At 39.7% G+C, this 25,841-nt stretch overlaps 1 protein-coding gene across 5 annotated transcripts in view; it reads left to right on the forward strand.

Moving 5' to 3' along the window:
• Positions 1-25,841, forward strand: part of LOC122627723 (teneurin-a) — a 473,567-nt gene that overhangs the window by 142,004 nt on the left and 305,722 nt on the right. For all 5 annotated transcript variants that reach the window (XM_043809105.1, XM_043809107.1, XM_043809108.1 and 2 more), the window contains exons 3-4: positions 7,471-7,529; positions 17,736-17,981. In XM_043809105.1, coding sequence (XP_043665040.1) covers positions 17,747-17,981 — 235 coding nt within the window. In that variant the 5' untranslated portion in view covers positions 7,471-7,529; positions 17,736-17,746. The remainder of the gene's footprint in view (positions 1-7,470; positions 7,530-17,735; positions 17,982-25,841) is intronic.

Raw genomic sequence — 25,841 nt, forward strand, 5'->3', positions numbered from 1 at the left:
GCGAGCGTTAAGATCTTTTAATGCATAGTTATAAATGATATGCGAAATCGGAGTAGGTACTCCTTGATACGGCATACGCTCAAGCGCACACACACGCATGCACGCACACAAACATACAGAAACACACATATACAAATATACGCATACACGTAGACCTCCTACCGAGCTGTCAAGCAACCCTTGCTCGTTAGCCGGCGTGAATTTGTCAGAATTAAATTTTAGCGAAAATTAGTTAAGGCTAACTCGGCCTTAGGGTGATGATATTATTCAACAAACTCTTGATTTTCTTTCCCTCATAATCTTTCTTATAAAATTCCTATAAAAGTGAATAAATAAAAAAGTTGATTATTTTTCAATAGCGATTTGCGTTATTTGTTAATTACGATCGTAAGTATCGTGAAATAATTCGATCCGTATTCGACTTCCTATGTGAATTAATCCATTAACCCTGGCAAAGCCAATTTGAACGTCGCGACGTGGTGTCTGCGGTGAAGAGCAAAGTGGCGGAGAAAGTTTGTCTCGCGTGGCGTAGTCGTCTCGTCGGCTTCGAAGAAAAGCTCGCGCTGGCGGAGTCTCGCGCGAGCCGTAAATCAGGAGGTAATAGTTCTCCGCCGGAAATATAGTTAAACGTCTCGATTGCAGTAAACGTTTCTCGTAAGTCCGGTTGGCAATAGTAATTAAGTGCTAGTGTGTACACTGGTTCTCTTTGTCTCAGGGTGGGAAACCTTCCCGTATCCGGAAACGAGGAGGGTAGATGTAATTAGGATGAGTTGTGACACAGACAGAGACTAAACCCTTGGCATCGTTCAGCCACGAAGACAATTATGGGTGTTCCTCTTACGAGCATACGATTACGTTATAACGCTTACGAAATGCTTACTGTTAGTTCTGGATCAGTCTAAAAAATGAATGACATTTTCAAAAGCGTAAAAAGAAACGTTAAAAAATAATTACTAATTTTTATGCCACTTAATTTAGAAACGTAGAATTATATCGTGCGATAAAATGTATTCGTCTGATTTATGAAATGTTCATGATTTAATTGAGATTATTTTTAGCGTTAGAAACATTTTGCATTTCCAACAGCGATTTTACTAATGAACTACGAAGGTGTTTTAAACGTTTAGATGCGATTCTTTTATCGCTCTTAATCGTAATAATGTATCGCCTGAAATAAACGGTGCTTTTTTTCTCTCTCCTTTTCTCCTTTTCTCTTCTCCCAATAAAAATAGAACTTAATAGCGATATTAAAAAACAAAAGGATTCAAAATTCCATTTGAGTCGAAGCTCGGCTTATCGTTGGCAAAAGGAAGATATATTCGTGTTGCATTTTGAAAAAGTATTTCGCATTAAAATAGAAAAGGAAAAGAGAGAGAAAGAAAGAGAGAGAGAGAGAGAGAGAGAGAGAGAGAGAGAGAGAGAGGGAGAGGGAAAGAGCATAGTTCGCGAGGACCATTTTACGGTATGTAAAAGATCGCGTGTACGTGGTACTTCACGTGACTCTTGAATAATAACGAGCTCCGATAAGAGAGTCTAGAATTAACAAATAAAACACTTTCTAGACGGAAATAAGTAGTGTTCTAGGATCTAGATAATGCGTAATAGAAAAACTTCGTCTTGGGCGACTAAGTTTAAAATGTACAGAAAAAAAAAGAGAGAGTGTAAAAGAGGGAGAGAGAGAGAGAGAGAGAGAGAGAGAGAGAGAGAGAGTCTCTCTTACTCTTTTAAGTCAGCTTAAGCCATTATTGCGATAAAAGTGAATGATCCACATTAAATATTGTTTTCATTAATACATAAACGGCATTTGAACGATATTAATAAATGAACATTATAATATAATAAATATAATATAATATTACGTCCCTTCGATAATCTATGAAGCTCTTTACATTCTGAGAAGAGTTACGTATATAAAGTTATACATATATTAAAGAAGCAATTTCTCAAAGTTCTTATCGGCACTCGCATCATTTCATTTCGTGGTTCAATCTCTCTGGGCCTCCCGAATCAATTTCTTAAAACGACGCTGGCGACGTTGGCATCGCCTCTTCCACGGTAATCTGCTTTCTTAAGTTCGTAAAGTCTAGTAGTGGTGTCGGTGTATCGTCTATACGAGCGAGAGAGAGAGAGAGAGAGAGAGAGAGAGAGAGAGAGAGAGGGAGGGAGAGAGAGAGAGAGAGAGAGAGAGAGAGAGAGTAGTCCATAGTAGGTGGTTATATCCGAATAATTAGCGAGATGGGATACTTAGCTAAGTATCCGCAGTAGGCCACACGATCGCGGGGAGAGAATCTTGGGAAGCGGTGGAGGAGACTCCTCCGGATGGCTGCCGACCGGCTCTGTAATTTCGATAATTACGGGTTAATGCGTTTAGCCGCGGTGCACACGTAGCGCCGGCATGATTCCACAGATACGTGAGATACCTGCAAATTAATTAAGCAATTGCTATGGTAGAGTTCTCATGGAAACGTATATCTTTGTTCTCCGAAGGATTCACCTAAATTCCACCCTTTAAATCCATCTTTAATGTCATCCGATCCTTCGAATCTTTCTTCGAAGAAAAAAAGAAAAAGAAAGAGAAAAGAAATATTTTTTCGAAATTTTTTAGATTCATCGCACAATTTAGATTCAAATTCGAGCAATAAATATATTCCGAACGGCGACTTTATTCCTCTTTTTAATATCGAGCTAATTCGTACTAATTGCAGAATAACGTTCATTAGAGTTCATCGTAATTCTCCGAAGAAGAAAATATAAATTCTTTGAATCGGACGATTTCTTTCCACAGCAGAGACATTTTAAAAGAAATTTAGTAGAAACGAGAAAGAGACAGAGAGACAGAGAGAGAGAGAGAGAGAGAGAGAGAGAGAGAGAGAGAGAGAAAGTGTTCAATTAATACCATTCCTTTTCCACTGTTTCTTTCTCACCGACGTTAGATATTTCGCACCGAGGTTAAGAACGCATACAAAGGGAAAAAACTGAAAAAGAGAAAGAGAAAAAGATGTATCTACACATATCGATCGAGGCCACGCTCGTCGACCATTACGAGGAGCGCTTACATTTCCTGGCATGGGTTTTCTTAAAAGTTTTCCCTCGTCGGTAAGGAGCTTCCCTTATGATGAAACAATATCGTGTTCTGCCTTTTTCCAGGCCACCCTTCTCTCTCTCTCTCTCTCTCTCTCCCTCTCTCTCTCTCTTTCTCTTTCTCACTCACTCTCTAAGCTCGCATCTTTCAAGCAAGTAGTAGCAGCAGTAGCAGCAACCTTCCGGTGTACGCGCGCGTGCTCTCCCGTTTCCTCCCACTCACGGTTTTCGTCGTCACCACCACCACCATCACCTACACAAGCCCATCTGCATTCCTAGTCCCAACGAGCCGCAAAGGAATTCCAATTTTAAACAAAAGTTTCCTGACGGCGGTAACCTCTATGCTTTCTCTCCTCATCCTCCATTTCCATCCCCACCTTTACCTCCTCCTCCTCCTCCTCCTCCTCCTGTTCCAGTCTTTTCCTCTTTCTCTCTTTCTCTCCTGCCGACGTCGCGGATTCTAACCGCGCGTTCATGCATAGTGTTACGAATAGCGTATGCCACGACGTCGGTGCGGGCCAAACCTTTATCATCGCCACCTACCCTTTTTATATATACATGTTTTCTTTTTTCTTTTTTCTTCTTTCTTTTTTTTTCTTTTTTTTTTTTTTTCTTTTTGATATCCTTCCCTAACAGAACATCACCCTCTCTCTTTTTCTCTCTTTCTCTTTCTTTCTCTTTTGCTTTCTCTTTCTCTCTTTCTTGTTGCCAACGAGAATTTCGACTATCCACGAATTATCCGTTGTTTTCACATTTTTAGAAATCTTTTTATTTCCCCGTTCAGAAAATGTGATGAGAAAGAATTTGAAAAGAGAAAAAAGAGAGATAAAGAATATGGATCTTCTTCGTTGCCGTGGAAGAGAAGAGCAGGACGATGGCGATAATAAACGATCGTTAATCCGCAAATCCGTTTGCAAACGGCAGAAAGCACGCGCTATATATGCGGCATCGACTCGAGACGTATCGCCGCTCTGCGTCTGTTGCAATATCGATAAAACATTGATCCTCCATTCGTGCCTGAAGCCTCTCGTATAGGATTCACGATACCGTTAGGCAACCGCTCGCTGCCCGTCCTATTCTATACATATACAGGGTTGCTCACGTAAGGTCTTACAAAATGTTTCTATTAACGTATTTTGACTTGACATTTTTTTTTTCAATTATATTCAATGATATCACTTTTCGATAATTGAAAAGAAAAGAATATTAAGGATGTTTATCTTGTTTACGTTTTTCTTTTTTTTATACAAATTTACTTAAGCTTAGATTCCAAAAATCAATTTTGTTTTTAATAATTGAAACGAAAAATAAGTTCATTTTGGATCGAAATCTTATATCGTTGGCAACTGTTTTGATAAAAATTATTCGTAAGACCATACATGGGCCACCCTGTATGTTATTACATATGAACCTGTATACATGTACGAGATTGTATACATATATATATATATATATTTATATATACATATATACACATATATAGGTATATGAATGTTCGCGCGTGCGTGCATATCGAGCACAGTTTCGATAGGATTATATTCGATTCTCGTGCGTACACGCCTCGCTCGCCAGATTCTCCGCCTCTACATATACACGAATATATATATATATACACACGTATATCGATGTGTGCCCTCGATATCGCGATTCACGCACGAATCACGGAACCTTCGCGAAGGGTTCGACGATGATGGAATTTAGATCGGCCGAAAGCAGATTTTATTGAGATCGATCGGACGACGGATTCGCGAGCGACGAAATTAAGATCGCTCGTTTGTGAAAAATGGCGTTATCGTTCGAGGGAAACGGGTTTTTCTCTCGTTTTTACGACTACCGTTCCTGATGATGGATAGTTTCGGCAGATGGTAAGGATGGACACGACGATGGAACGTTTCTCTCTCTCTCTCTCTCTCTCTCTCTCTCTCTCTCTCTCTCTCTTATTCTTTTTTCCCTTCTTTTCCATTTTAATTAGATATAACTCACTTTGGTAATTAGTTTGTCCTCAAGGTAGATTATCTATATTACTATTCAAGTCTGATTCAAGATTCTTCGTATAAGTCATCAATCATAATTATACAATTATCTATTAAAAAGTAATTATACGAATTTTAATATACCCACAATTATAACGAAACATCAAGGGTGCAATATTTTCTTTTCTTTTCTATCTTTCTTTTTTCCTTTTTTTTTTTTTTTCTTTCCGTCACACGAAATTTCCATCGGAATAGATTTTCGATAGGATCTAGAATGAATTTTATCGTTCGCTCGACCGGCTAGATTTAGAGTTCTCTACTAATCTCTGGGATCTCTTGTATACATCAAAGGCCGTTATCTCCTGAAATCAGGAACACACTGGTCGGCATTATCATCTTCGGCGGTCGCCGTTTTAGGTTGTGCGATTCCATGGCAGACATGTCGATATCATACGGGACGCCTTGGCGTGGATCAAAGCGTAGATTTCTAGTGGAAGAGGACGACATCGTCAAACTCTCTCTCTACTTTGCGGAGATGGAACGGATGGTAATTATAACGTCGTCGGTAGCGTGGCAGCAGAGATGAAGAGTGAGAGAAGTAGGGGGGAGAGAGAGAGAGAGAGAGAGGGAGGAAAGGAGAGAGTAGAGGTCCTTGCGAGTTGTTCATAGCAGCAGCAGCAGCAGCAGCCGACAAACGACGGCTCAAACATTGCAGTGCAAAATTCACAATCTAATCCAACTAAGGAAATTAGTCGCAACTTCCTGGGCGCTGGCTACGCACACGTTGCTGTGCCGTCCCTTCGTCCTCTCCTGCATTCCCAGAAACTTAGATCAAAGGGGACACCGCGCGTTTCATGAAGGGTCGAGTAGGAGAGAGTAGATTCTCTCTCTCTCTCTCTCTCTCTCTCTCTGTCTCTCTCTCTCACTCTCTCGCTTTTCGCTTGCTTTCTAATACCATGTGGGATTTGACATGAGAAATTGCTCAGCTATGCAAATCTTTATAATCCGACGAATATAAACTCACTTTGATTAGATAAATTTTTACTTTTCGATTGGTACGATTTTTAAATCTCGCATTTAATTATTCGTAGATCACAAATCGAACTCTTAGCTCTTCTTCGAATCTAAATTCTCTTTGGTAATCCCTTTGAGTTTCGATCGTAGTACCCTATTTATTTTTCGTCGTATGTGGAAGTACGTTTACATCGACGATCACTGAAATAGAGAGATAGAACGGGACAGAGAGAGAGAGAGAGAGAGAGAGAGAAAAAGAGAAAGAGTGAGAGAGAGATACTGGATACAAGAGCTACGTTTCTCACAGCGATTTACGCGAGAGCTCGAGTTTGCGGAAATACGCGTGGATTTCCGGGATCGGTACCGCGAATCGGTTAACGAAAGTGCCTCCGAAGCGTTCTTTTCCGGCTGGATACGGTCGCTCGAACGAGCGGGAAGCAACGCGATAGGGAGCTTGCTACTGTTGCTGTAGAGAGAAAGTCTCGTTGGTAAAGGAAGGAGGACGCGAGTGTGGGGGAACCTAACGGCAACACTTCCGGGACGCAATATCGTTTCGAGCGAGGCAGACTGTAATTCCCACTTGCTTGGTCTTCGAAGATATATATATATATATATATATATATATATATATATATATATATAGAGAGAGAGAGAGAGAGAGAGAGAGGCAGCAGAAGCTGCGTCTGTTGATTATCCGAGCGGCAAACACGGCGCATTGTTATCGATTGGGCCAACAATCTACCGCCCCCATATTGACGCAATACTGCCTCGCAGTTGCATAATGAATGGTTGGCTAATGACCCTACGGAGGTTGCGGAAACCGCAGTGAGAGGATGTTGGTCTCGAGGCACGAAGCGTTTCCGGCATCGGACGTTACTACATCGCCACGACCGAATTATTTCGTCGATCGTCCATCGTCTCTCTCTCTCTCTCTCTCTCTCTCTCTCTCTCTCTCTCTCTCTCTCTCTCTCTCTGTCTCTCTCTCTTTCTCGCTCTTTCTCTTCTGTCACTCCGTCTCTCTTGAATCTCTACGAGCTTTCCTCTTCTCTTCTCTCCCCTCCTCTTCTCATTTACTCTTCTACATAATACAAAAGCATTTATGTCCGTTCCTCGAGACTTTATTACTATATGTATATATCTTGGAAAGATACGACGATTTTCGTAGAATCGTTTCAAGAAATATGATATACGATAACGTCTATGAGATTAGCTCGAGTGCACTTTATCGTTGAAATACCACATTATGATTTTTATTATCATTATTATTTTTATGTCCCAATATATTTTCTTAACCGATGTGTTACACTAATGCGTCAGAAGATTCGATACAACATCCTAAGCGTTTTTATTCGGATAGAAAAGAGGTGATGGCTTTTAAAGCGTCGACCCTTTCTGCTTTCAGCTCCGTCGAATACGTGGACGCTAACAAGCAGATTCTGACCACCAGTCTGACGCGTCACTGTAAGTATCTCTACGTCGTCGCAACGTTCAACGTTCGTCACGATGTTTCCACTTCTTATCTCGCGCGTTAGAAAAGTCTTCTAATGGCTCTTTATCTTCTTTCCTTCTCTCTCTCTCTCTCTCTCTCTCTCTCTTTCTCTCTCTCTCTCTCTCTCTCTCTATTTTTCTCTCGAGGATATTTATTTCACAGCCATTTTTTTCTTCCCACTTCTATATCAAAGAATTGTTGAGAAAGATGAAGTCTCACGATCCTCGAAATGCAAGGACGAGCCGAGCATTACTTAAAAATCTTCCGAGCTAGATTCTTTTGTAGTCTGAGAGAAAAAGAGGATAAAAAAAAAGAGAGAAAGAGAGACAAGGCCGGTTTTCCGTCACTTTGCTCGAGTCTCGACGCGGTTTAAGAACGAAACGTTTAAACGAGGAAAGAAGAGAAGAGAAGAAGAGAATAGTGGAAGGGGATGAGGGATGGGGTGGTGTTACTACGGGTCGCGACTTTCCTTCGGAATTTTCACTTTTGTCCAGCGACGCCGAGACGGAATAACGACTCTAATCTCCTTACGCAGGAAACTGTTTTTGTGGGATTCGAACGAAAATGTGAGTGGTGGTAGCGTTGACCGGTCGCGTATAAGAAACTTACAATTTACTTCGAAGGTATATAAGAGGCTTTCCTCGTGAGGAGTTCTATTACGGTACCATCGAAGCTCTCACTTTTGCGTTTCTTCGTTAAGTATCGCGAGTTTATTGCCAAAGACGACACCTGTTTTCTAATATTTTCTTTTCTTTTCATTTCCAACGTTATAAATTTCTTTACGAAATAATTAATAACGTTGAAAGGGTATCGAAATTACAAGTAAATATTCCTTTTCTTTTCTTCCTTTTTTTTTTCAAGACACTTGAGTATTCTTCTTAGAATTTGATAGATCAACATACGATACGTAGATAAGCATGTAGAGGAGAATACAAAAATCGTTCTTACTAATCGTAAATAATAAATATTCGTTTCTATATTTACAGTAGAGAGAAAATCGATGGTTCAATTTAGTTTAAGTTCTCGTCTTTCTAACACGTATAAAATTGACGATTTTCAAATATATAAAGTTCCGTTCAATAGAATACGTATTTTATAAATCCTTCTCTTTAACAATTTTTGATAGATTATTTATACATTAAATGAATTAGATCGGTCCCTATTAAAAAAAAGTTCGACAACTTATACAAACGTATAAACGTTTTTTCTGTGTAAAGAAATTTGTCGATAAGATAGGATAAGATATTTTCTTATCGAAAGAAAAAAAGAAAAAAGAAAAAGAAATTCTAAATTCTTGCCACGTATCGTACTTCTAGTCTTATGTGTGTGAGTTTTCTTACGAAAGTCCAAAGAAACGTCTTTACCAAAGCAACGATCGCGGACGTCCAGCCGAAGTGAATCATTTCCCGTTTCTACGCACGGCGCTCCTGGGACTAGCAACGTAGGACAATCCAATTTCTGAAACCGGTTTTACGCTTCGAAGGTATCGTTCTGGAGATTCGAAGGATGTTGCTTTTAACTCGAATCATCGTCGATTCTACACACGAATTCCTTCTTTCTTTCTTTCTTTTTTCTTTTTCTCTCTCCTCCCACTCCTTCTCTCTCTCTCTCTCTCTCTCTCTCTCTCTCTGTCTCTCTCTTTCTCTCTCTCCTACATAACCATTTTTACGTTCAATAAATTCTCAACGGATTAATAAGTAATAACGAATTAAGGGAAATTAATGATGCTTATTATCGGCTCGCGACTTCATTTCGAGAACAATGTATTGTCGACTTTCGATTACGACCGTTCATGATCGGAAAAATTAATTATAACTCATAGAGGTGGAATTATCAGATTCATCGAGAGAATCCCCTCACTTTACCTCGTCGTTCCCATCAGACAATTATTACACACCTTTTGAGGATTAAATCGAGGTTTAATTAAATAATAAATGCTCTTATGCATTTGCTCGCGCGAAATTTAATTGTTTCCATTATACTATGGGGGAAAAGTTCGGGATTTCGTTTTCCATAAGTATATGTAGAATTTATTTCGATTCTTACGAAGTTTGTGGAGATGCAAATAAAAGAAAAAAAAGAAGAAGAAAAATAAAAGTAAAAAAGGGAAAAGAAGAAACGTTCTAAATAGACTTTCGTATAAATCTTTCGTTCTAGTTACGCTTTACTTTACTTTTCGTTCGTAACGAAACAACATATTACATAGTAAGGAGTCAGAGATATCAGGAGTCGCAAAGATCGATTTCTCTGTGGCATAGGACAAATCCCTGTGCCAGAGGCATATCCAAAAGGCCGCGGAAACAGATCTAGCCAGGCCGATTGTGCGGTGCGTAATCCCGCCAAGAGAATCGTTAAATGACTCGTGTGACTTAGCGTTAGTTAGAAGCTCGGGGAACGGGAACTCGAGGAGGAGCCAAAGTGGGTTTACATCGCAGTTAAGTTTCGTCGTAACGCCTGTACGACGAGTGGTACGACGAGAGAGGGTTATTCAGGGAGTAGGAGAGAGTAAAACGACGCTAGTTCGGTTAAACCGTCTTTCTACAATCGGTGACGATACCAACGTTGAGCGGATTTACCGACCATTTGGCAAATGAAGACGAAACTGCCTCGTAGATTACAGAAAGAGAATCCTTCAAGCATTCGCGTTCTCAGCAATCTCCGATCGTTACAGATACCGATCTTGATACGATCTGAATCTCTTCTATTTTCTCTCTCTCTCTCTCTCTCTCTCTCTCTTGATTCTAATTGTCAAATGATTCCGGTTAATAGACTTGAAAGCGTCGCTATCGGTAGAAAGATCGAACGTTGAATTATAGGTTCATTCAATTATATCTTTTCTATTAACTAATGAGAATATTGAATTTCAACTTATCTACTATAATTATTTGATAAAAGAAAAAAGAAAGAAAGAAATATCATTTCAAACTGTTCGACAAAAATATACGCATCCGCGCATCTAAATAGGTATTATGTACGTATACATATGTATGTACGTACCTAAAAATGGCGGACGAACTCGTAAGGCAGATAGTAGAAATCGACAAGGCGGATAATTAAGAGAATCCACGCGGAAAAGTCGCGAGCGACAGGGTAGCTTTTAGAGAAACGTGAAAAACCGCGAGACCGAAAACAGATCGAACGTGCGACAGCAGCATTGCTGTTCACGACAAAAGGCAGCCATCGTCGACGTTCGTTTCCCTTTCGACTTGCTTTTTCTTTTTCTACATCGAAGGGAGGTCCGGCAATTGGAGCGTTTATTTTCAATAGGGCATGGTCCTGTGAACATTTTCCACTACCGATATTACCCTTTGTAGTAAATTAAGCGATAATCGTTTCTACCTCCTTCCCTTTTCTCTTTTCTCTCTCTCTCTTACTCTTTCTCTCTCACACTCTCTTCTTTCTCTTCAATCTCATTCCCCTTTCCCTTTATTCTTCCTCTCTCCATTCCTTCTTTCAACGATGGCATCGTACGTCAATCGCACGCCTACACTAAAATATCATCTCTTTCCCTTCAAATAATTGATTTATTTTCTTCAAAATATCTAACATCGTAGCAAGTTAATTATGTAAGAAACTAAGAAATAAACATCTCCAAATTTACACCGGTTTACAAAATCGAGATTCTAAGAGAAACATTTCGATTAACCGAAATTTATATTGTATGACATAGAAAAAACGAAAGAAAGATAGATAGAGATGGAGAGAGATAGAAAGAAAGAGAAAGAAAAAGAGAAAGATAAAGAGAAAGAGAAAGAGAAAGAGAGAGAAAAAGAGAGAGAGAGAGCGAGAGAGAGAGGGAGAGAGGGAGAGAGAGAATACTACGGACCTGAGAGAACGGGATACGCGGTGACAAAAGTTAACGAGATGGAAGTTAATTAAATTCCGCGCGGACAATCGCGGGTGGGAAAATTTGACAATGGACGCTCGCTCATATGCGCGTTCGTGCGCGTTACGCTCGTTTCGCTGTGCGTTCGCACGTAACTACCTACGAACATAGAAGGCCATATACGGAGGAGATAGATAGATAGATAGATAGATAGATAGATGGATAGATAGATAGAGAGAAAGAGAGAGAGAGAGAGAGAGAGAAAACAGTGATAGACATTGAGAGAGAGAGAGAGAGAGAGAGAGAGAGAGAGAAAGAGAGAAAACTGACCGGATGTAACGTAACGTAGGTGCACCGAGAGATACGTACGGGATCGACGAGGGTGGTGGCTATGGTTGGTCGAACTCCGATGAATCGATGACCGCTTTTAGTAATGATGTGTACATGGCAGGAGGCCGTCCACTTCGTCGATGGAAGCCGGGGTCAACGCCAGGACGCTTCTCTCTCTCTCTCTCTCTCTCTCTCTCTCTCTCTCTTCATTTATCTATCTACCTACCTATCTCTCTCTCTCTCTCTCTCTCTCTCTCTCTCTCTCTGTCCCCCTCTCTCTTTCTCTTTCGTACACCATCTCTACGGTGTGTGCCGGAACGCGTGTATAGTGGCAGGCAGAGTTTGTCGAGGGGGACTTATTACGTCCCTGGAATTACCATATAAATTATCGCGCGATGAACCCGGCAGAGTGCGAAACCGTGCAGGCTAGGGCCTTTGTCGAGGTTTCGGTTATGGTTAATCGGCCACGTCGTTTAATTGACATTCTGCACCGCAAAATGCCGGTGCCTGCACCTCCTTCTCCCCCTCCCCTTCCTCCTTCCTGGTCTCCTACTCCCTACCCCCTTCTACTCTTTGCTATCCTCTTTGTCTCATCCTCTTTCGATCCTCTCTTTTAATTTTCTTCAACGGGTGCAGGATACTATGTTCCTAACGAGAAAGTGTACGCGCGCGTGTGTGTGTGACAGAGAAAGAGAGAGAGAGAGAGAGAGGAGAGTGAAAGAGAGATTGCTCTTCTCCCGTTTCGTACCCTCATGAAATTCGTTCGTTAATTTTATCGTTCATCGTTGAGAAATTTTGTAAGTTCGTTTATGACAAAAAGAGAGAGTAGTCTATCTCTTAGCTATAGATTTTAGTTTTATTATTTTTACTCGAATTGGTTGTTAGTTATACCATGTAATGTTCCTAAATAAGTATGTACATACGTAGGTATGTACCTATTCGAATTAATTTGCAAACGTGATTGGTAATACGATCGGTAGCGATTTATAGTATTATTAATACATTCTACGTAACTTGGAATTTATCGTATAACTTTGTGCGTTCTCTTTCTTTCTGTGCTTTTTCTTCACCATCTCTCTTTCTCTCCTTCTCTCTCTCTCTCTCTCTCTGTCTCTCCTAGCTTTTCCTCTACGTTTCCATTTAAATTGCATCGTGGTAGAAATAATTTTTTATTGAGATGAAGTTACGTAAAAGCGTTAACCGAGAGCAAAGAGAGGTAGATTTTGAGAGAATTTATTAATATTATTATTATTATTATTATTATTATTATTATTATTATTATTATTATTATTATTATTATTACTACTATTATTATTATTACTATTATTATTATTATTATCGTTCTTACTTTTTTCATTCTTCTATTCGTTCTGATTCCTTTAAAGGCCAAAGAATTAGAATATTATTTTAAAGCTCATAATTCTGAAACATTTTTTATGTATCTGGGATAGATAGAAAATATTGAAAGTGCTGATATGAATAGCGAGAATTATCGAATGAAAAGGTACGTTTAATTTTAGTTTCCCTCCTGAGGTAAAAATTTGAAGGAAGAAAATCCATAATAATTATATACGTGAAATTTCATTAAAGGTAATAACGAAGAACGATCGATCGATCGAGATGGAGAGAACAAAGGTTTTCCAAACGTATATACATTTACATACATACATACATACACACACATACACACATATATAAATATGTATATACTTTAGAAATATCCATGTTCCTCTCTCGAGAAGAAGTAAATAATTAGACGAAGCTACCCTCGGGAAGCAGCAAGGCCGTCTCGTAAAGGGGCAAAATGGCGTAAAGGAGGCCCGCATTTTCGGAAACGTTATCGAGATTAAAGCCGTATAATTATCTCGGGGTCACGTGATACCACTAGCATCGAGGGGTGGCTCGAGATAGAGAAAGCAATGGGAAGGAAGGTTGGTCTACCACCTAAGTCCCGAATCGCGTCTCCTTGCTCGTTTGTTTGACGAGAAAAGAAGAAGACTACCGAGGACGATGAAGAGAAGAGAAGGGTGTTCGAAGGATGGTTAAGAGAATGAGAGAGAAGAACGTACTCGATGAATATGCAAAAGTCTTTCTCGAAGCATATCTGGATACGCAGGCTAGATTCCTCTGTCTATGTTTCATGCATTCAGATGCCCTTCTTATAAACGAGACGAAGAAGAAAACTGTCGAAGAAGAGAGTCGAACAATGTCGTCTAAGTGTTACCTTCTTCTTCTTCTTCATTAAATGCCGTTTAAAAAGGCAGGCCACATTTCTCGTGAAATTTCCTAGTACGACGACACGACGCTATGCAAATCCTCCCTCGAATCTCGCGAGAACACGGGGAAACTCTTAAAGCCCTTTTATAGTATGGCTTCTCTAACGACCGAAAGTCGGATCGGTAACCTTCTCTTTCCCTTTCTCACTCTTTTCACGAGCACTCGTGTGAGGGGTGTTAAGCAAGTAACGACTTTTCGTGGTTAAGTATATGTATATATGTAGGAATATATATATATATATATATATATATATATATATATGTACATACGTCTAGAGATTTTTAACCTCCTTTCGTAAGAATACGAGAAGGACGTTCTCTCACTCCTGATTTATGTGTCCAAGCCACTTCGAGCAACGGTAGCTGGGAAAACGAAAACGACGTGGTGGAAACGTGAACGCGATGGAATTCGTCGACCGTTTAACATTCCCTTCTATCCATCGTTCTTGGTAAAACTTCTTCTCTCGGAATTTTCGTAAAAGCGACTCTCCGATCGTGCAACTTATTCCACGACGCACGCCTTCGAGAAATCGCATTAAATCTTTTTCTAGCTCGATTTCGCGAGACCAGGTAGCTACTTAGATATATACTTATGTATATATATATATATATATATATATATATATATATACATACACACATTTATACAGTTGTCGTCTTAGAAAGTATAGAAAATACTCGTCGTCTTTGTCGATGCGACTTCGATTGCTTGTGTGTATTGACTTTCATGAACGATGGCGGGAAATAAAGCGACAGGAGGTTACACGCAATGCATTTATTTGTTCCTCGCTTGAGAAAAGCTAGAAATCGTCGTTAAGAGAGAGACTATCGGAAAAGTTTCACGTTTCGGGTAAGGCTATTGCTATCGAAAGAGAAAGAAAGAGAGAAATAGAGAGAGAGAGAAGGAGAGGAAAGAGAACAATTTCTTGGCGATAATGTACACGTGTGTTTCACCCGTCGACGATGAGAGAGAATAACTTTCTATACTCTACCTCACCCTTTCTTCGTCTTCCCTTTTCTCCCTATCGAAGGGAAACCACAGAATCTACTCTCCTCGGCAGTTACTCTTCCCTCGTTTGCTTGTAATTTACGCCGACGATCTTTATTTGCTTACGCTTAGGTGAAAGCACACGGTTAAAGAGCATCGTGGTGCCAGCATAAATTGAGTAATGAAAATTCGATGTTGAATGATGATCTCGTAGTATCAGAGAAACATGTTTCTCGAGTTGCATTTACATACACACACACACACACACACATATCTGTGATATATACATATGTATATGTAATCTCGCTCGTCAAAATGATTTGCCATTGGCATGTTTTATTTTTGTTTTTGTTTTTGTCGGTCTCTCTTTCGAGAATTTTGATATCGTATACGCAACGACGAGCGACCACATCGCACGTTATATCAACTTTTAAACGAAATTCTTTCAAAGTTATGAGTCAGCCTGGAGCATCATCCTGTTTTGTATGGTCTACGGTTATGACCCGTTATAAAAGCATTCTATTATAACGATGCCTTCGTCGATCAACGACAAAGATGAGACAGTAGTAATGTTCGAATATAATAATAAAAAGAAAGAAAGAAATTAGTTTCTTTTTAAGCTTATATTTTATTCTCATAGCTATTTATCTCGTGTATATCTATTTTACAAAACGTTTCGATTAACTCATGTAGTGCTTCAATAAGGTACACTCGACGTTCTCAACGCACTTAGGTGAAGGCCGAAGGAGGTAGAGGTGTTGATAGTTGTAAAGAGGAGAGAGAGAAACAGAGAGAGAGAGAGAGAGAGAGAGAGAGAGAGAGAGAGAGAGAGGAGAATACGAAGGGCCGGTAAAACATAACACCGTTAAAGCACCCTCGCACGAACAACAGAAGAGACTCGATGTGACCTATTAGACGCTATTGAACGTTGAGAAAAGTGGCTAGAAGAGGTATCTATGCAAAAGGGTTCATTTTCAGAAGGAATTTGATTTATCCCTCGATCTTTTCCGCATTGTATTCATCGTTTATTAACGTTTATTATAGTCTGAATACCACTGGATTATCCCAACATTAATTATTCCAAGTATCGCATAAAATACTCTTGTTAATCAGATTTTATAATTATCTTTGCAATAGTCCTTTTTAAACTTTGTTATAAAAAATCAATGATTCCTTATCTTTCATACTTGTGAATTTTTACTAGTACAGAATATTCTATGTACGTACAGATTTCTATGCGTATATAACGAGGATTGAATAAAAGTAAAGAAAAAATATTATTTTTTGTGACAATATAAAATGGAAAAATATAAAGCTACGGCAAGCAATTGGATGCTGCCGTAGTCGTAGAACACGTCGAACGCTTGTTGTATTTCCTATTGTTGCTGTACCTATCCGTAGTGATACTTCGCTGTTGGTACCTTGCTTTCGTTTCATTAAATTTTCACGTTGTATTTGCCGAGAAAATTCCCCGATCAATTTCCGTCGGCGAGAGAGAGAGAAAGAGAGAGAGAAAGAGAGAGAGAGAGAGAGAGAGAGAGAGAGAGAGAGAGAAAGAGAGAAAGAAAAAGAGAAAGAGAGAGAAAGATAAAGAAAGAGAAATATAGAGAGATATGTCTTTCTTTCTTTCCTTCTTACTATCAACATCGAACGACGGTGTTTGTTTTCTTTAATTAAATAGTCGTTTGCTTTGTCGAGTTATTTTTTACAAGGGCTTGCTTTATTCTCCGATTCTTTTCTTACGTTCCTTAGGGTGGAGCGCACTCGAATGTAATTCGAGAAAGGATCACTGCAAAAAGGAATGGAATGTTCTTATTACTTATCGGATCTCTTACTTCCTTCTCGCGTCGTTCGTTCGTTGAAAGGAAAGAAACGAAGCGCTCGCTCGAAAATAATTTTATTTCTGCGTAGAGCATCGATAAGAAAGAGAAAGAAAGAGAAAGAGAAAGAGAAAGAGAAAGAGAGAGAGAGAGAGAGAGAGAGAGAGAGGGAGGGAGGAAGAAAGAGAGAAAGAGAGAGAGAGAGAGAAACAAAGCAGAGAAAGAGAAGAAAGGTATTTCATATCTTTCTTCGAGCAGAATTTTTGTATGTAATAAAGATATCTCGTGATTTCGAGGACTCTTTCATTGTGCGAAAGAGAAAGACACAGAGAGAGAGAGAGAGAGAGAGAGAGAGAGAGAGAGAGAGAGAGAAAGAGAAAGAATATCTTTGAACGAGTCACGCAAAGATAAAGGAGAGAGGGTGAGAGAGAGAGAGAGAGAGAGAGAGAGAGAGAGAGAGAGATCGAGAGAAGGCGTGACACGAGCTTCGATAGTAAGACCCTCCTCTTCGTGGTGGCAATTCCAAACTGAAATTTCATAGTCCAAGGAACAGTGAGTGATCTTAAACTAGTAGCAGCGATCCCTTGGAGCATCAATCAACGAGCTCTGCAATCAAGGAATTCACTAGTGAAGGACGATTCCATGGGAATTTCGACAAGCATCTACCACTCGATTACCTAACACCATAGACACTACAAATATATTATGAATCGACAATAGGAAACACGCACGAGTGTGGAAGCAAATAAATCTTGTAAAAAATTTTTCAATTTTCAACTAATTTCCGTAATAATTATAATAATTGTCCGTGTATGCTAGTTGATTTATTAACTTGGACTAATAATTAGGTAATTTTTGATCGAGATAGAAATTTGTGTACTCGACGAAATGAAAATTGTTAATTAATAATAACGAGTAATATATTATATTCATTGCAGATGCTGCAGTGATGGAGGGTGAAGGCACGTTGGGCCGCGGTCATTCGAACGGGGGCCGTGGGCTGCGCCGTCAACGGTCCCTCGAATGGAGAGAACGGCGCGGGTATGGTCATAGTGCCCAATCTAGTAGCGACGACGAAGAAAAAACTCATCGCGTCGTTGGTCCAGCAACGACTTCATCTTCTAATAGGGGAGCTCGAAGTCCTGGACAAGTCTTTGCCTCTATACTCGCACAACATTATGGCGGTAGGTTTGATAAAAATTTTCTAAACAAATTGGACGATTTATTAAATATTAAATATTAATGATTTCTGTGTTCGATATTTCTCAATATATTTCAGATACTTTAATATCTATCTATACACACACATGTATATATATATATATGTGTGTGTATGTAGTATGTATGTATGTATAGATATTTTAAATATCTTTAAAAGAAAAGTTCATTGAAAGACAGTCGAAAGTTTGATAACTTCAAAGTAGTTATACATCTTGATCGATACGCGAAAGGAAATCGTGTATTACGGATATCTACGTGAAATTAAATACGCGAAACAACGATTATAAGCGAGCTTCGCTCGTTAAGTTTCGCTCTGTCACTCAACTTTCGAAAGCTTTTAATGGTATACATCAGAGCCGTGCTTTTGCCTCCTTCGCATTGATCTCGTACAGCAATAAGCGAGTTTTGCGTGCCTCGTTCATCATATTCCATCAAACACTCGGAAGGTTGCCCATTCACTTCGCTACCCTTAATCTCTTCCCCAGCTTCCAAGCAAACGTGTAGATTAAAGGATTTGCGAAATTAGTTTTACTTACTTACTATATACCTATAGCTGATATTAACTTTCGAGACGAACTCAAGACGCCTACTTGAATCTTTTCTTGACATTGTCGTACCATCTTTTTATCTTCATCCTCTCGAGATAAGAATCGGTATTACGATCAAATCGAGAAGAAAAGAAGGGAAAGCGGAAGCAGAAAATGTAGATATTGTTTGTCTCCTCTATTATTCTTGAATATCTCCATCTCTGAATATTTCGATAAATAAAAATTAATACGAAATATTGAAACCACAAGCTCTCATCTATATCGCGAATCTGCAAATACGGAACGAAGCATTTAATGAAAAACGTAATAGATTGTTGCCGTGTATGTCGCGAAACGTCTCTCTCTCTCTCTCTCTCTCTCTCTCTCTCTCTCTCTCTCGAATTCTTTCTTTCTACCGTTCGTTTCTCCTTCTCTATCTCTTTCTCTCTTTCTCCCTCCCTCTTTCTTCGCTTCGCGAAGGCTATTTCATCGATTCATCTTGAAAAGGGACAAAGTGGGGGACGCGATGCATGAACGGAAGGGAGGAACTCAATTAATAGCCATCCTCCGTTTATACTATATTTCTTGGTTGCGGTATCAAGCGAACTGCAACAGCTCACCTCACGTCTGTCTGCATTTGTTCCAATTCACTGGCCGCCGATTACCGCTGCCCCCTCGTTTCAAATCCACCCCCTCCTCCCTGTCAAATCCTCTCATCCTCCCTATTTCTCTCTCTCTCTCTCTCTCTCTCTCTCTCTCTTTCTCTCTCTTTCTCTTTCCCTATCATTCTTCGTATCAACCTTCCCCATTTTCATCCCTATTCTCCCATTTCCGCCTTCTCTTTCTCTTGCTCTTCTTCCTCTTCTCTTTCTTCTCTATTCGCATTCGACGACGATATAGCGTCACGTAACCGCACGGAAAAGTTTATCGAAAGAGACAACGCATCTTCTCTTTTCTTTCCATTTCTCGAAAGTCGATCGATTCCTCACTGGTTGGTAACCACAAATCGATATCAAATGCGTTAGATACATTTGGAAGCTTGATATTTTCTTTTTCTTCCTTCTTTCTCTTTTATATATTATATTTATTGAATGTTTTTTTAAATAAATCATTTCTTTCATTTAAATCGATCGATCAAATCATGTTGTTTGTTTCTTTTATAATGTACATATGGTACACGCAGATTATTTTACACTGAACGCTGACATTCTCTTTACGATAAACTTCATTTCAATTTTTCTCTATCCCTCTTTCTTGTATCTCATAGGTGGGGGAAAGAACGAGCGCACGAAGTCGCGATTGCCGCAATGCAGACGTTGCCACCGCCTTAAAATCGACTTGTTAATTATCTCTCCGCATCGATTTCGCACCGTTCCCAAGCGAGATAATCAGGGAAAATTGCCGAATCAGAAAGCGATGGATCGGAGTGCAAAGAGATCGATGTCTCGATGGGATAAGAAACTTTTACACGTTTTTCTCTTATCGATTTCCTTTTATCAAAAAAATCATGAATTTTCTTTTTCTTTGACCGTTAACGGCAATCATTCGTTTTGAATTATATTATGAAAATTTTATATTGAAAATAAACATGGTATGAAAACTTTCAATTTTCTTTCGAAAAAATATGGCGGTATTGAAGAAAGAGATGATTATTTTTCACGATGTCGTTTTAGCTCTTATCCAACCATGGCAACGCGTTACTATACCCTCTTGTCCCAGACGCAGTCGTATTGTTCCGTTATCGTAGCCGTTATCGTCTTCTTCCGCCTACTCGTATTGCTCGTTAGTATATGCACGATATATCTTGTTACCATCGATCCCTCCGGCCGGTTGCTCACTCGCTCACTCCTGCCAGCTAGTCCGTGAAATTTCCGCTATAAGGTATCCTCTTTCCTTTCTCGAACGACATATCTTTTACGGTTTTCCGAGCGAGCCTCTTCTTCTCTCTAACAATGGTATCCAATGTGTCACATTACCAATAAGAGAGGTGGAGAAGAGAATACTATTACTATCCTGACACAACACCAACGTACTACCAAGTAACATTTTCACATCGACATAGATGGTGGCTCTTAATCTCCGTCTGTTCGGTCATCAATACGTTGATGCTTCTCGTTGAGAGAGGTCCTGTCTCTAGGTTGGACGGTCCACCCGTATATATATGTATAGCTTTCATGGCATTATATTGTCAGCTCATTACACCGCTGACGCGCATCGTATCACGCTTTACTACCCTCTTGGATAGAAAATATTGACCTCTTGCATATCTCGCGACGTATACATCGTTTATCGCGCGCGCGCGCGCGTGTATGTGTGTATGTATGTATCTATCTATTCATGTATCTATCTATCTATCTATCTATCTATCTATCTATCTATCTATCTATTTATCGTTGTTATCGGTTTCGCATGATATATTCAAATTGTTCTCAGTATCCTTATAGATTATGTCGTATTTTCCCTTCCGAAGGTTTTCTACGAAAAATACTATAAGTTAAGATAAAAAATAAAATTGTAAAGAATTATTTCCTTGTTATTTTTCTATCGAAAATTTCGCTTTTCTTTTTCTTTTCTTTTTTCGAAGGTAGGAGAGAGGAATAATATGGAAATTCTTAAAGAAGGATCGAAGTAAAATATCTTTAAGTTTCTAACCGATCATTATACTTGTTCTCAAGGATAGAGAAAGAGAGAAATGAATAATTTAAGGCTGTCGAATCGTACGATCGGGAATCCACGTGTCTGGGAATCGCTTTGAACGTCAAATTATCGGAAGGGACCTCCTTGTACGATCACTCGAATAATTGCGTTACAGACAGTCGATCCATTTAAATCACTCCATTGCCGACAAATGCTTCATTAAAATTCACCGTATCGGCTTTCTATCGCGACGATCGCGTTACGTAATAGGAAAATATCGATGAATCTCTCGGCGGTTAACTCGATTACGTCTTCTTCCGGAGATTTCCTATCGTTTCCTATCTGTCATCTTCGTCGTCTTCGCCGTCTTTGTCGTCGTCGTCATCGTCGTCGTCGTAACATTTACATTGGAAATAGATAAATTTATTTATTTAAATATTAAAAAGGTATTTAATTATCATTCATATATCACATCATATAAATATATTATTATAGATATATTTTTAAATCGTCGATTAGTAATAACTATACTTGATAATTAAAGTGAAAATTTGTAAAATGTATTAAACTTTGGTAAATTTACAAGATCAAACGCGTTGATGTAGATAGCGTTCCTGCGGGATAATTTTGTTGGACGTAATAGCGATTCTAAAACACCGGATGATATTCCTAGAGGGTGGAATGCAAATGAGCGAGGTTTGGATGAAGGGGATGCGAGAGTTTAGGCCTACATAACACCGTAAGCACCGCTAGAGACACGATGCTAGGCGGCAAGCTCGTTCCTAGCAAGCGAGAGAGCAGCCTATGTCGCACACCGGCCACCACCGCAACATGGTCCAGTGCAGTATGCCAGTACATATGTAGCTCTGTGCGTCGTCTATAAATTTCACTACAAATCCCGACACCCATATCCCACTCCCAAGCCCTTTCTTAATGTCTCTTGGTTCGCGTTCAAGCGTTCTCTTCCTACGTTGTAAGATGTCGTCGTTCTTAGAAATAAGAGAGAATTTCTCTTCTTACTTTCGTAATATATTATATATATATATATATCTTTTTTAATACAATAAAGAAATTTGAGTTAGAAGAAAATAGAAAATTTCTTTTCCGATATTTCTTTATGGCAAGTAAATTTTTAAATCGTCCAGTTTCCCTTTCTGGCCCAACAATTTTTTTTTTTCTTTCTTTTCGTTGTCATCTGTCGATTACGTCGTTGATTAGTTTTTCTACAGAGATCAGTAATTTTTATGGAACGTCGGATGATCGTAGAGGAGTCTGTTGGATATCCTTTCTATATCCCTTGCACTCACCTCTATAAATATCACTCTCGTTTTACGCAGATATAGCTTTTCATCGAGAAAATAAACACCCGGGAGGTATGGTTACCCTAACGAGAGAGGGTAAGGTCTTGGCCCTTGATCCGCTTGAAATGATGTTTCTCTAGACTCGTTATTGCTAGCTTGTAATTAAGCCAACGTTCCTTCTTTTTGACGAATCAAAACACGCCACGCCTCAGTACACATCCTTCGATATTTTCCGAAGCTAAGTAAACACTTTACGTCGTCGTCGTCGTCGTCGTCGTCGTCGTCGTCGTCGTCGTCGTCGTCGTCGTCGTCGTCGTCATGTTCCTTCTCCGAGTTTAATAATCTCGATAATGGAGCATGCCTGTCGTCGTTTCGCGAATTTGTCAAGACGATAATAGAGAACTCGTGTCGATATATCTACCTAGCACTTACACGATTACTCGTGTATCTATTGTGTACGTCGAAATAACATTTTTCCTACAAAATGACCAACCCGATAAATTAGCAAAGTTTTCAAGGCATCGCTATGAAAGAACGGGGTCCGTTTATATATACCCATCTACCGCCGTGTTCTGAAATTAAATTCATTCTAGAGGTGGCCGTAATTGCGAAAGAGCACCGAGCTCTCTCGTAGAACCACCAAGAGAAGAGAAGAGAAGAGAAGAGAAGAGAAGAGAAGAGAAGAGAAGAGAAAAGAAGAGAAGGAAGGAGAAGAGAAAAGAAGAGAAGAAAGTGGAGAAAGTTTTAGCGGATCGGTGGTGGCTCGTCGTCTACTTCGACGTTGTTGCCAACGTTACTGCTGTTGATGTTGTTGTTGTCCTTCTCGTGGATGAGATCCTAACACAAGTGTTGCCATAAGAAAGTAAAAGAGAAAGGAGACAAAAAGGAGATGCGAGAGAGATCGAGAGAGAAAAAGAGAGATCTAGAGAGATCGGGAGAGGGAGAGAGAGAGAGAGAGAGAGAGAAAGAGAAAAAGGTAGAGGAAAATAGGGAAGCAAGCCGATAGGGGTTTCTCATTATTTTAAGTGACTTCGGAAGTGGTAGAGCGTCGCGTATATGCACACCATATATCACCACTTGCCACTCAGCCCTGCAGTATCGTATAATCGAGTTGTCAGGCAAACTACCCCTTACGGAGAATGGGTCCACTACTATCGTTGTGTCGTCGCCGCAGACGCCACCGACGCCATAGTACTTGCCTAATGCACGCATTATTACGTTAGGCGCATTTAAAACTCCTCCCCTATTAGCAGTTCGCCGTCGTCTGTCGTCTGGATCGATTGTGAGCCACCTACGACCTTCTCTCTGCCTATACCTTATACCTATACACTTACTTACCTATGGGTACCATCTCCGTGTATGTATTTCTAGGTACTATCCTCGAGACACCCGTGTTGCACAGGTGTAACTTAGTTTCACCGGTTAGGTGGATTTAACGTTGGGAATGTAATTAAACGAATACGCTGGATATACGTAACTATATATACGTATAGGGATAGAGAGTCTCAGAAAGCTGCTGCCCACCAATACGCTCGCGTACTCTAAAGTATCCTCGTATGGGTAACTATCGCTCGCTTAAACTTTCATACCAACCTTTTATATTAAAATCGAGAATCGTTGGATTAACTTTGATCAGGATAAACGATTAGAAATCTATATGATATCGTACAAATAAAACATTCGTGTTATATTATAGTAATCATATATCGAAATAGGAACGACGACGTACGCTAATTTCAATCTAGAACACGAGAAAAATTAATCTTTCTAATTCATCGTACGTACTCCACTGTGGGATTAAAAGTTCCAATTACCGGACGGTGTGCGGTCGTTAGAAATAATTAAGAATGCTAACGAGCTTATCTAATGAAATTCTTAATTAGCACCGTATCGTTTTCTCCTTTTCCCCCTAATTATTTATTATCTCTTTTTCGTTTTTCTCCTGCTCAAAATATTAACGAGAGAGAACGCGAACCTTCGGATATCGTTGAATGATCGAACTTTTGCATTTTTTAGTATTAACGAATTGATTATATTGTTACGATTCTCTTAATATCGGAATAATAATGATACCAGCCGCACATCCATATTCGTTTTGTGGAATAAGAAGCGAGCCTATCTAACGTAACTCGTGCGCGAGCTCTCGTTTAATAATGCAAAGACAGAGAATACCCCCAGTCTCGAAACTGCGTGTGTAAGTCGTGATTAATATTTCAGATGTCGAGTGGGGGAGGTCGGTTGGCGAGTAAGAAAGAGGGGGGACGTAGGAGAAGGGGCCGGTAAAAGTAGGAGGGTGAGAAGAGTGGCGGTGAAAAGGTATGGGTACCTCGAGAAGCAAGTTACACGAAAGGACTACTGACCATTGCGAAACCTTGCTCGGCCGCCGAGCTTTCGTTGTGTCCGGTTCTCCTTGTTAATTATTCGCAAAGGAAATTAATGTGCTCCTTGCAATAATTTACGCCAGGACCGACGAACACCATGAACGAACGAACGCGCCCACGTAAACGGAATTATTCACGCTTCGTGATTCCCGGAAGTTCGGCAACGATTTTCACGCGACGTTATAAGTAAAAGAGAGATATCCAGACCCAGAGAAGGAGAGAGAGAGAGAGAGAGAGAGAGAGAGAGAGAGAGAGAGAGAGAGAGAGAGAGAGAGAGAGAGAGAGAGAGTGAAAGAGATACGAGATATTTTTAAGTATCCAAAAAGAAAAGCTTACATCCTTTGTTTAAATTAGAATCGAAAATATTTTTTAACGAGGAGAGACATGGTTTTTCTGTTTTTTTTTTTTTTAATTTTATTTTCAAACGAGACTTAAAGGTATGGAGAAGTTCGTTCTTTTCGAACGTGTTAATTACACTCACCTACGGAAATGCGGGTCGGATTATCTAAAACGAAACGTTGGAAAAGTCATTAACGAAACTTTCGACTTAACGATTTTTACCTTCCCTTCTTCTCCGTTCGCTCGAATTTCGACTTTTCGTCGTCGAAATCCACGACTCGAGCGGGCCGGTTAGAAATTTTTAATACGACTTTCCAACTAGTAGCACCGATTTGCCGACGCGGGTAGAAAATGAAATTTTCATGATCCAGCTTCCTTCTCTTTCTCTTTTCCATTATTCGTCGACTATAATTTTACCACACCGGAAAATTCCCTTTCCTTGATTTTAAACTGTTCTTTATAAACAAATTCAAGGATCGTTTGAAAGTGTTCTCCTTCGCGAAACAAACTTTATGAAACGGAATCAATCGCGTGCCAGTTACTTCTTCCTCCTACATTTGCAACATAATGGATTTACCGAGATCGTCACTTAACTGTCCGCATCTCTCTTATCACGACGGTGTTTTAGCGCGAACGAT

Source organism: Vespula pensylvanica, chromosome 3 (genome assembly GCF_014466175.1).
Source record: "Vespula pensylvanica isolate Volc-1 chromosome 3, ASM1446617v1, whole genome shotgun sequence".
NCBI classification, from domain to species: Eukaryota; Metazoa; Arthropoda; class Insecta; order Hymenoptera; family Vespidae; genus Vespula; species Vespula pensylvanica.